Below are 12,622 nucleotides of genomic sequence, written 5' to 3'. Positions count from 1 at the left end.
ACACTATTCTCCTTAAGGAGACTTTGCAAGCCAGTCTGGCTGCCAGGTAAGGGGACTTATAGCTGCAATGCCCCTAAAATTCCACGGGGGAACACTATTCTCCTTAAGGAGACTTTGCAAGCCAGTCTGGCTGCCAGGTAAGGGGACTTATAGCTGCAATGCCCCTCTGGGAAATATTCAAATTGTCTCTCCAGTAAAGGAGACAAACTCTAGCACAGCGCCACCTATTGGAAGTAGCGATCCTAAAAGTCACAAGTGGATTTTCGACAATCCTTTGCAATATGACTCAGGATATATAAGCCAGATCAGAATCCCAATTTGCAGACACGGTGTTTCGGGGTGCTTGCCCCTCGTCAGTGCAAAGTATGGGGGTGTCTGATCTGGCTCATGAGAAAGCTATGTGGGGACCACGGGGGAACACTATTCTCCTTAAGGAGACTTTGCAAGCCAGTCTGGCTGCCAGGTAAGGGGACTTATAGCTGCAATGCCCCTAAAATTCCACGGGGGAACACTATTCTCCTTAAGGAGACTTTGCAAGCCAGTCTGGCTGCCAGGTAAGGGGACTTATAGCTGCAATGCCCCTCTGGGAAATATTCAAATTGTCTCTCCAGTAAAGGAGACAAACTCTAGCACAGCGCCACCTATTGGAAGTAGCGATCCTAAAAGTCACAAGTGGATTTTCGACAATCCTTTGCAATATGACTCAGGATATATAAGCCAGATCAGAATCCCAATTTGCAGACACGGTGTTTCGGGGTGCTTGCCCCTCGTCAGTGCAAAGTATGGGGGTGTCTGATCTGGCTCATGAGAAAGCTATGTGGGGACCACGGGGGAACACTATTCTCCTTAAGGAGACTTTGCAAGCCAGTCTGGCTGCCAGGTAAGGGGACTTATAGCTGCAATGCCCCTAAAATTCCACGGGGGAACACTATTCTCCTTAAGGAGACTTTGCAAGCCAGTCTGGCTGCCAGGTAAGGGGACTTATAGCTGCAATGCCATCTCTGGGAAATATTCAAATTGTCTCTCCAGTAAAGGAGACAAACTCTAGCACAGCGCCACCTATTGGAAGTAGCGATCCTAAAAGTCACAAGTGGATTTTCGACAATCCTTTGCAATATGACTCAGGATATATAAGCCAGATCAGAATCCCAATTTGCAGACACGGTGTTTCGGGGTGCTTGCCCCTCGTCAGTGCAAAGTATGGGGGTGTCTGATCTGGCTCATGAGAAAGCTATGTGGGGACCACGGGGGAACACTATTCTCCTTAAGGAGACTTTGCAAGCCAGTCTGGCTGCCAGGTAAGGGGACTTATAGCTGCAATGCCCCTAAAATTCCACGGGGGAACACTATTCTCCTTAAGGAGACTTTGCAAGCCAGTCTGGCTTTTGAAAGATTTTTTCACCAGAATTTTAGAGTAAAAGCTTTGATGAATTGGGCCCAATATCTCTGATATTCAACAATTGTCGGATCAGTGACCCCCAACAACTTGTGGAATGTACTGTGGTAGCAGCAACACTAGCAAAGCATCATGGCACTTGTCTGCTTTTCCAGGAGGCTACATGGATAACTTGGTATATCAGGTGTCCTCCCAATGTGTACCTATTGCAGCTGCCACTTACATCTGCCTATGATTTTAGATCTCAGATCGTTATCAGATAGTTTTGGGGCATATAACAAAAAAGTACAACTTAACTGTTATAAGAAAATCCAGAAGGGAAGGGAAGGAACGTAATATCTATTAAGACTCACAAGCTACACTAAAGCTTGGTAATTGATCCAGTGATGCATTTCACTTGTTATACTGGGTTTCCCTGAAAATAAGACAGCATCTTATATTATTTTTTGTTCCAAAAGATGTGTTTGGGGTTACGTTTAGGGGATATCTTATTTTTCCATGAACAAGGGGGAACAATGTAAAAGGCAGCTGGACAAACAAACACTTTACAAGGTAAGCAGCCACCTCCGAAAGAATCGCACTCAAAAGACCCTACGAGACCAAAACAATAAAGGTTGGCAAGTGCCAGGTTCTTACACACAGATTGTGTAGTCCTCCTTGTGACGACACAGACTTTTTCAATGTGTGTCGTGGGTTAAATTTCTTACATTAGCCAGACGTATTGTTCTTCTGTGTGTTAACTCATGTTTGCTAAACTATTGTTTCTCCAGACCCTTCCGAGCAATCATTGTAATGTAGTTGTGTATTGCTAATCTAATGTAAATTATCTCCGTGGCCAGTCTAGTCTGTGCATTCCAGACTACATGTAGATATCCTCAGTCTTTCTATCCACATCATTTAAATGAACATTATCCATGCAGCTTGAAATTCATGCAATAAGAGAAGCAATCTTGCACATCCAATCCGATAAGGGCACAGTATATCCTAAGGGAAGGCTATGGCTATAAAAAGGGACTTCTTTAAGTCACCAATTGTTGATGGATGTTACATGATCTAGTCTAAGCTCTTAGGAGCTGGCTAGGGGATCATAACCAGGATATCTTGTGGACTCAGTCTAGGGACTTTGGCTCCGACTAGAGGATCACTTGGCTACATGGCTTCAATCTAGGGACTCCGGTTCCGATTGGAGACCATATCCACAGTCTAGGGATTTCGACTCCGGCTGCCAGGATTATATCATCATACCAGAGACTACTTAAGGAGGAAACCCAGGTTGGGACAATCCAGTCACCTGGCTACAGACTTTGCAGACCTCAGCCAGCTTCCTAAATCTGGCGTTATTCCATTCTTGGTGGGTGCCCGCCAAAAGCGGGGTGCTGCTGGATTGGAGTAAGTAGCCCTGGAAGCTCTGCGGCACGGATCTTCTAATCCCTGGTGAGCCAGCGGAAGGGTAAGACACTGTTGCCTGTTACATTTGTGTGTTTTGCTGGTTATGTGTTATGTGCCGTTAATTGCTCGGGGATCCAATAAAGTCTTAATATTGTGATTCCCTCACCCTGTGTTGTCTGAGTAGTGTTCCGCCCACGGTTAAGGAAAGCGGCGGTCAGTTGGGATGAGCCCTGGGCCATGCTGTCTTTCTAAAGGCGGCCAGTTCAGCGGACTGCATGAGAGGACACACACAAGCTAGGGACCCCAACGTAGAGAAATACTTTGGCGTAGTGTTGGGGCTCTTCTGCATTGATCAATTCAGTAGCTAAATTTCTCTTTATTCATATATTCATGGCAGTAATGCAGGTTCCATTTTTCACATTTCATTCTTACAAATAGCTATTGAATTTTTCATGTCAGTATTCACACAGCAGTTTCTGCTATTCCATGTATTCCCCTTCCATAGTCACTGGTGTGCATACCTTATCTCCCCATAGTGATGTTTTTTAGGTTTTTTGCACCCAGTTCAGACATAGAATGGAGTTCCAAACGTTATTCCTTAATGTTAGTAGTTTTTCGTTTGTGAACCCTCCCCACACACACCTATTGCCAATCCACATCGTATATATAGCCTGGGTCTCAGCGTCCCATACACGGTAAGTTTTTTAACTGCATAAGAGGACACACACAAGCTAGGGACCCCAACGTAGAGAAATACTTTGGCGTAGTGTTGGGGCTCTTCTGCATTGATCAATTCAGTAGCTAAATTTCTCTTTATTCATATATTCATGGCAGTAATGCAGGTTCCATTTTTCACATTTCATTCTTACAAATAGCTATTGAATTTTTCATGTCAGTATTCACACAGCAGTTTCTGCTATTCCATGTATTCCCCTTCCATAGTCACTGGTGTGCATACCTTATCTCCCCATAGTGATGTTTTTTAGGTTTTTTGCACCCAGTTCAGACATAGAATGGAGTTCCAAACGTTATTCCTTAATGAGAGCACCCACTGACCTCATATCTCCACACTCCTGGCGTCACTTCTGTCAAAGTCACATTATATGATGTCGGGTCCATTGCCATCCCAGCTACTCTCATCCACGTTCCATTCTTGATCCCATTATATGGTATTAGAGAATTGTGGCTGCTTCTTCTCATCAGGAGGAGCCAACCACTACACTTGGCTGCAGTGGAACGCTAAAGAAAGCAGCTGGAACGCCAAGAGACCTGACAGCACGCAACGCACCTCTGACAGGATTGATGCCAGCCGGATTAGATGATCTGTGTGTGGAAACCCTGCACTTGTCAAATCATTATTTACATTTTGGGTGGGTTCTCTTGAGTACCTGATTTGTTTGTGAGAGCACTGCACTTGCCAACCCTTTTGGGTCTTGTGGATTCTTTTGGGGTTGTTTACTTTTTTTTTTGGTGAAGGGTCTATCTGCATCAATCTGTTCTTTTGCTTTCTTTTTATACATGTAAAGCTGCCTGGACACTATTTAAAATGTACAGGGGCTATAACATAACTAGGGCTTATTTTCAGAGTAAAGCTTATATTCTGAGCATCCTCAAATCCATGAAAAATCATGCTATGACTTATTTTGTGATGGGATAACCACTTCATAAGATTTTGGTATATCCCTTCCTATAGATCTAGATTACATGAGAGTGTGAAACACTTACTGCAAACAAGTACTTTACCTGTGACAGCTTCATCTGCATGTTGGCAAAAACATGTAGAAAACCGACCACCGCATCCCACAGTCTGCTGTGTGCCAAACTTTGCTGGTTACCTATACACGGACCCTGAATACAAACAACAAAAAAAAAAAAAAAAGAGTAGGATTCAAATTAATAAAAGCGCAAAAAAACATGCACTTACCGTATACTGTGTGTTAGCATACTCCCAGGTGACACTCTCTAGTCCTCCTTTGCATATGCAAGGTGAGGCACTCGGATGTCATCCTAGTGCAGTCCGATTTCCACAAAATGAGGAAGGTGGAGACATTTTGTTCTCCATCTTCTCCTCACTCCAATTCTTGCATGCAAGAGAATCAGATCACAGTGAAGTGACACTCAGCTCAAACTCCAGTCAGAGTTTGGTCGGAGTGTCATTAATATAATTGCTCTGATTCTCTTGCAGAGAGAATATACAATCGTGTAACCCCAGCCTTATAGAGACTATACAGAAAAACCAGGGATCGAGTTTCTTGTAGGTATATAAACTTTATTAATAAAACAGAGGAGGAAATACTGGGCACTATCCACATTCAGCAGTTAATGGTCTGCATTCTAAAATCATATACACCGAATCTGTCCATTAAGTACTGGCTCATCAGAGGAAAAAACCGTGATGGTCTTTTCACAAGAAAAACACTTGTGGAACATAGAAAAGTAGAATGGAAAGGCACTCACCGAGTTTATAGTGTCCAAAAATCCTTTATTCCATCATTAGATAAAACAGTGTAGGCAATGGGGAGGGGGGGGTGTACGAGGGCCGGTTTGGCGTCTCTATACGACGCTTCTGCGGGTCCACATGACTTGTGCACCTATCCTCCCCCATTGCCTACACTGTTTTATCTAATGATGGAATAAAGGATTTTTGGACACTATAAACTCGGTGAGTGCCTTTCCGTTCTACTTTTCTATATGTAAACTTTAGTGTTCACTTTTTTTCTGAAAATAAAAAAAAAAAAATCAATTGAAGTGACCCCCTTTACAAATAAATTATATTGCACGCGATTATATTTCACCAGCACTGCAACGTTCATGTGTTAGCTTTTCCATAGGACATATGAAACAATATATACCACGGAGCGCTCCTCGATAAGGCATCCAGCGCACAGGTGGCTGTGCTCAGCATAAAGATAGATAAACATTCATAAAGATGAAGAAAAATGTAGCTGCGCTTGCATCTTGAATCATGTGCTTATTTATTTTAAATGATTGACATGTGGACTGAATTGCCCAACGCATTTCTCATGAACTCATCATGGGGTCTTAAGAAAGCATGAATGCGTGTTCACGTCAGATACTGTTGGAGAATGAAGAGCAGACAGTTGCACTCTGCAGTGCTAAAATATGTGTAACAATGAATATGGGAATATAGACATGCATTACTGCTATGAAAAATTCAAAAATTGAGATACTTTGCATACAAAAATGGACAGTTGTATGTCAGCCCAACAGCCAATGGCAAGGTGCCCTCTTTTTGTTGGGTCCCTGCCTACTCTAAAGGCCGCTTTACACGCTGCGATATCGTGACTGATATCGCTAGCGTGGGTACCTGCCCACATCGGTTGTGCGACATGGGCAAATCGCTGACCCGTGGCGCACAACATCGCCCAGACCAGTCACACTACTTACCTGCCCTGCGACGTCGCTGTGACCGGCGAAACGCCTCCTTTCTAAGGGGGAGGTTCGTTCACTGTCACAGCGACGTCACAGCTGCATCACTGGACCGCCGCCCAATAGAAGCGGAGGGGTGGAGATGAGTGGGACGAACATCCCGTCCACCTCCTTCCTTCCACATTGCGGGCGGGAGGCAGGTAAGGAGAGGTTCCTCGTTCCTGCGGTTTCACACGTACCGATGTGTACTGCCGCAGGAACGAGGAACAACTTCGTTACTGCTGCAGCAACAATATTCGAGAATGGACCCCCATGTCACCGATGAGCGATTTTGCATGTTTTTGCAACGATGGAAAATCGCTCAAAGGTGTCACATCGCTAAAGCGACCGGATGTGCGTCACAAATTCCGTGACCCCAACGAGATCGCTTGAGCGATGTCGCAGCGTGTAAAGCAGCCTTTATGCTTCTCTTTGGTTAAAAAAAAAAAACAAACCCTTTCATTTATGGGCGTACAGGAACCTGTTACTATGTTTCATGTTCAGTTTGCACCTGTTCACATTAGAAAGGTCAGTTGTGTCATCAATCTTTTTCTTAGTGTTGGAGAATGATACTGCTGTCTTGTAGGTGCCGTCAATTTGTCAATAGTTTAAAATAAATAAGTGCATGATACAAGGAGCGAGGGACTCTACATTTTTCTTTAGGTTCCTTAGCTCTAGATAATCACAAATATTCCTCTAGTTATTTGTATTTCTAGCGCTCTAGAAGTTTGTGCCTTCAAATATCTGTCAGAAGAACGCAGGAGTGGGCAGGACGATGTGCTGCTGAGATTGCTGATTATTAAGGTTGCTTAAGAACTATTTCACCCTACAAACGAGAATTTTGCTAATTCATCAGGTGATTGCCGGAATGTTTGGTCAAGCCGATAATCAAGAACGCGTGTTCCTAGGAAGGCTTGTTACTGGCAGTGTCAATGGGCCCCATAAGAACTGGATGGTAGAATCCATATGTAAGGAGATATTGATAAAGAGTTGGCCTTGAATATTTCTAGCAGGCAAAAATAAATCCAGTTGCTATGGAAACAAGTATTAACCTTGACAAGTGCACCTGCTAAGGTTTAGAAGAAAAGGTTATATTAATTTAAAATTCTGATTAAGACAAGTTAATTATATCAGGAAAAAGATTGTAACTTCAGCAAATACTTTTCAGAGGTGTCTTGTTTTCGCAGGATAATGGGCCCGTCCACAAGTCTTGCATTAACCTGCAAACACTCAGTGAAATCTGTTTTGAACTCATCGATCTTCTGCCATATTCTAAAAACTTTACCCCACCTGATTATTATCTCTTTCCAAAACTCAAAAATCATGGAAAAGGGCGAAAATTTACAATAAAAGCGAAGTTGATTCTGTTGCAAAAAATGATATTTTTTTTTCTAGAGGACCAGTGTTACTTTTTCATTGATTCATTAACTGTGAAGAGTTGAAAGGTGGTTGTGTTCAATAAAATAATATTAATTTGAAAACAGTCAGGCTAAGTATAAATCAATACATATTTGTATAAATCAGGAGATATCAGATCTGTCCTGTAATTTTGTTATTCTAAACTATTGAACCTCATATATAAATGATTGTAAATGTTTTAAAGTGAACATCAAGTCTTGAACAATACATTTCAATCTTAACAATTTCATGACTTTTGACGTATATGTACATCGAAGGTTGTATTCCTGCTTTTGATTTTGACTCATATGGCGAGACTGATCTTTCCTGGCACATGGGTGATTTAATCAATTATCATGTGCCTTTAACAGCAGCAGGTAGAGCAGAACTCTTAACCTATTAGATGCCACTGTCGATCTCTGACATTTAACATGCACCAGCAAGGGGGCGCATCATTTCACACACCCATCGGCGTGTCACTGATGGGTTGCAATGACAGCTTCTGGTCTGCTGAAGCAGGATAAGGCACTAGCCACATAGGTGGAGAGTAGGAGGTGCACTTGTCGGCTTCCAAACCATCCGTATCCAAGTAAATACAAGGCACTCTTCAAATCATTTACATAGAGTGGAACCTTGGTTAACGAGTAACCCAGTTAGCAAGTATTTTGCTTTACGAGCAAAACCTGCTGTAAATTTGTAACTCAGTTTACGAGCAAGCTTTGCCGTACGAGCAAATACTCACTGCACATACTTCCGGTTCCGTACTTCCACCGCGCTCTAACCCACTGTTGCAGTCCGCACAAACACACACAAACACACACATGCATATTATGCTCACCTTACCTTCCGTTCCCTCGCCGGTCTCCCGGTTCTTGTAGTTCGCCGCTACAGGATGTGTGTCGGGTAACCATCACGATGATGGAGGAACGTCCGCTGTCAGCCGCTTCTCAAAGGCAGCGCGCTGACCAATCAGAGGCAAGCGGCTCCTGCCTTTGACGTCAGCACTCTGGCAGCAGACATTCCGGTCGCGATGGTTACCCGATACACATCCTGTACCAGCGAACTGCAAGAACCAGGAGGCCGGTGATGGAACAGAAGGTAAGGTGAGCATAATATGTGTGTGTGTGTGTGCGTGTGTGTTTCTGTGTGTTTGTGCATGTATACTGGAGATGGGGAGATAGAAGGCGCAATAGGGTCTTACCCGGTATTTACCATTAGGAGAAAAGAGAGGTACACTCACCTGATCGGGTTGTGCCAGTCACAACTCCTTAGCAAGCATGTGAGTGTCCGCGTGGTCCAAGCAGCGGCCCCGTGTAAAATGTGGTAAAATATATCATATAAGAAAAACGGTTATATGCCGCGCAAAAAAAACACACTGATGTCAGGATAATGAAGCAATCTCTTTTTTATTTCAGCAATCCAACGCGTTTCAGAGACAAGGACCGTCTCCTTCACGGATTTCTTTTTTCCCTGAAGAAGGAGACGGTCCTTTTCTCTGAAACGCGTTGGATTGCTGAAATAAAGAGATTGCTTCATTATCCTGACATCAGTGGATTTTTAGCGCGGCATATACCCGTTTTTCTTATATGATATATTTGTGCATGTATGGAATGGGACATTGAACAAGCTGTGGAACGAATTGTCTGCATTCACAATGATTTCCTATGGGAAATCTTGCTTTGCTAGACAAGTAACTTGGTTTACAAGCACAGTCCCAGAACGGATTGTTCTCGTTAACCAAGGTTTCACTGTAATTTATTTAAAAAAAAAAGTTCCAAACATGTGACGTTTCGGCCACTTGATGGCCTTCATCAGACAACTATGATTGACAACAGAATCAAAATTACCAACATGAGAAAAAAATACAAAATTGTACAAAACATATATACAAAATGCAAAATAGCAAAATACAGCAATAATAAAAAGGAAGGGGAAATGAAAATCAAGAGGACCAGCATTGGTAGAGTTAAATGTGAAACCGACTGAAGGTGTAAAAGGATTGGAGAAACCCAGAAGAAAAGATATGTTATATCAGGTAGTAACATTAGTGCTCATTATCATTCTATCATAGGCACAATGTCTCAGTGAGAAAGTAAAATAAAGTGAAAAAATGATGGAAAAAAAGTTATGAAAAAGGTTATGAATAAAAGGTTATGAAGAAAAGGGTTATGAAAAAATGCCCCATGTCTCACCTCGCACAAATGTTCAATGTGAATGGAACCACAAGCAGCAATGTGTACTGCTGTCAGGTTTAAGCAGCTCTGTAATTGATAAGCATGTTTTTTTAGGACGTTACTGAATAAATGGTAAGTCAATTATGCAAATTACTGACTAAAATACAGAGTACAATGGGTGTTAATGACAGCCAGTAGGTATATGCAATAATGTATGTCTTTATGTATGCAATAATGTATAATTTATGTCTCACCTTATGTACAAGACCGTAATTAACAAGTAAATGGCAATGTGGGCAGTGATAGACAGCGCTGTGTCAGATATACTGGGGCTTTTTTTCATAATCTTTTTCATAACTTTTTTCCATCATTTTTTCTTAGGCTGCTTTCACACCTCCGTTTTTTGCAGTGCGGCTAAATCCGGCTCTAAAACCTATGCAATGGATGCATCGAAAAAAACGCATCCTTTGCATACGTTTTTACATGCGGCCCGTCAGTTTTTTGCCGGTTGCGGCACACTACTGAGCATGAGCAGTGCAAAAAAACGCATGCGGCGGCCGGATTTGTTTTTTGCCGCATCCGGCATCCATAGGCATGCATTGGAAAGAGCGCCGCATCGGCCGGATGCGGCGCGATGTGTTTTTTTTCGCCGGACAAAAAAATGTGCCAGGCAACGTTCCATCCGGCCGCTGCAGGGTCTAAATATGCCGCATCCGGCAAAAACCGGACCGAACGCAAGGCCATGCGGCACAATCCGGCACTAATGAAAGGCTATGCGGAAAAAACGCAACCGGCGGCAAAAAAAAAACCAGTTGCGTTTTCTTCTGCAAAGAGCCGGATTGTGCCACACAGCAAAAACCGGATGTGTGAAAGGAGCCTTATGAATTTTTTCACTGTTGTCCTTTATTTTACTTTCTCACTGAGACATTGTGCCTATGATAGAATGATAATGAGCACTAATGTTAGTACCTTATATAACATATCTTTTCTTCTGGGTTTCTCCAATCCTTTTACACCTTCAGTCAGTTTCACATTTAACTCTCCCAATGCTGGTTCTCTTGATTTTCCTTTCCCCTTCCTTTTTATTCTTGCTGAATTTTGCACTTTGTATATCTGTTTTGTACAATTTTGTATTTTTTTCTCATGTTGGTAATTTTGATTTTGTTGTCAATCATAGTTGTCTGATGAAGGCCATCAAGTGGCCGAAACGTCACATGTTTGCAAATTTTATTTTAAAGAAATTATATGCAAATGATTTGAAGAGCGCCTTGTATTTACTTGGATATGGTCTGCTCAAGACCCCAGTGACTGTCATTAAGAATCTCCTGTGAAAACCTGCGTTTAACTGGCATACATAGGAGATCGTGATTTTGATTGATCTCAGTTTCAAATCCACTAAGGCGACTATTTGATATACTAGAAAGTTATTTTTTTTTGGGTGGGGGGCATGAAACTCTCCCCCCCCAACAACTTTCAGTGAGGATTGCTGAGCAAGGGCTGCAGATAAGTTCTTAGTTAAACACAATACCATAGTTTACTACAAGAGTATAGTCCGATGTTTTCCTGACCGATTTGTAATAATTATTCCATGGACAATGCTACCAGGTGTGTATCTTGTGGGATGTATTCATGACTTGAACAGCCATTTAAGGGTGAATATATCTGCGTTTGATATCAGTGAGTTCAATGCTTGGAAGCCTAGGTAACTGATCTAAATATGCAGCTTGCAACACTCAGGTGGAGTGATGCATAGACCCCGAACACGAACTTGTCACGGAAGTCCGTGTTACTGTTCAGGTTCAGCCATCCGGATAATTCGAGAAAAAAGAAAAAGGCAGAAAATAAGGAATAAAGCATGACTGTTATACTTACCGACCTTCCTGTGGCTATCACACTGCTTCCGGATCCGATCATTAGATGTCATACATATTTACTTCTTGCCCCGCCCACTGTCAGTCCCGGCGTCTGTGATTGGTTACAGTCAGACCACACCCCCACTCTGTGACAGCGTCTGTGATTGGTTGGAATCATACGCGCTGTCTGTGTGCTTATAGTGATGTAAAAATACAACTAGAGCACCTGGCAGACAACATGCTGTTCGGCATTCGCAGCCTCACCAGCAGATAACCCTGTCTGTCTGCCTTATTATATAGTCCTCTATCACCACCATCCGTCTGGCTTTTGCTGCACTCCTAATTCCCTCCTTCCTACAGCAGTCGTTTTCCTGGTTGCTAGGTGGAACATCCTGCTGTATTGATCCTAGTCCTGGGCCTGCATCCCTATTATCAGCCAAACAGCCATATTTACGGGACATGAACCTAAACATCTGTCTGGACGCCAAACCCACTATAAAGGCCGCTTTACACGCTGCGATATCGTGACAGATATCGCTAGCGTGGGTACCCACCCCCATCGGTTGTGCGACATGGGCAAATTGCTGCCCGTGGCGCACAACATCGCCCAGACCCATCACACTACTTGGCCTGCGACGTCGCTGTGACCAGACAACCATCTCCTTTCTAAGGGGGCGGTTCATTCAGCGTCACAACGACGTCACAGCTGCGTCACCGAACCGCCGCCCAATCGAAGCAGAGGGGCGGAGATGAGCGGAACGAACATCCCGCCCACCTCCTTCCTTCCGCATTGCGGGCGGGAGGCAGGTAAGGAGAGGTTCCTCGTTCCTGCGGTGTCATACGTACCGATGTGTGCTGCCGCAGGAACGAGGAACAACTTCATTACCGCTGCAGCAACGATATTAGAGAATGGACCCCCATGTCACCAATGAGCGATTTTGCACGTCTTTGCAACGATGCAAAATCGCTGAAAGGTGTCACAC

General features: G+C 43.3%; 1 protein-coding gene across 9 annotated transcripts in view; it reads right to left on the bottom strand.

The window, feature by feature from the left end:
• Nucleotides 1-12,622, bottom strand: part of LOC142258359 (ryanodine receptor 3) — an 847,167-nt gene that overhangs the window by 89,232 nt on the left and 745,313 nt on the right. For all 9 annotated transcript variants that reach the window (XM_075330934.1, XM_075330936.1, XM_075330935.1 and 6 more), the window contains one exon: nucleotides 4,529-4,633. In XM_075330934.1, the coding sequence (XP_075187049.1) occupies nucleotides 4,529-4,633 (105 nt within the window). The remainder of the gene's footprint in view (nucleotides 1-4,528; nucleotides 4,634-12,622) is intronic.

The sequence above is a fragment of the Anomaloglossus baeobatrachus genome, chromosome 12 (assembly GCF_048569485.1).
Source record: "Anomaloglossus baeobatrachus isolate aAnoBae1 chromosome 12, aAnoBae1.hap1, whole genome shotgun sequence".
Classification (NCBI taxonomy): Eukaryota; Metazoa; Chordata; class Amphibia; order Anura; family Aromobatidae; genus Anomaloglossus; species Anomaloglossus baeobatrachus.
The sequence above is the reverse complement of the archived record's forward strand: the minus strand, read 5'-3'. Positions and strand labels throughout refer to the sequence as shown.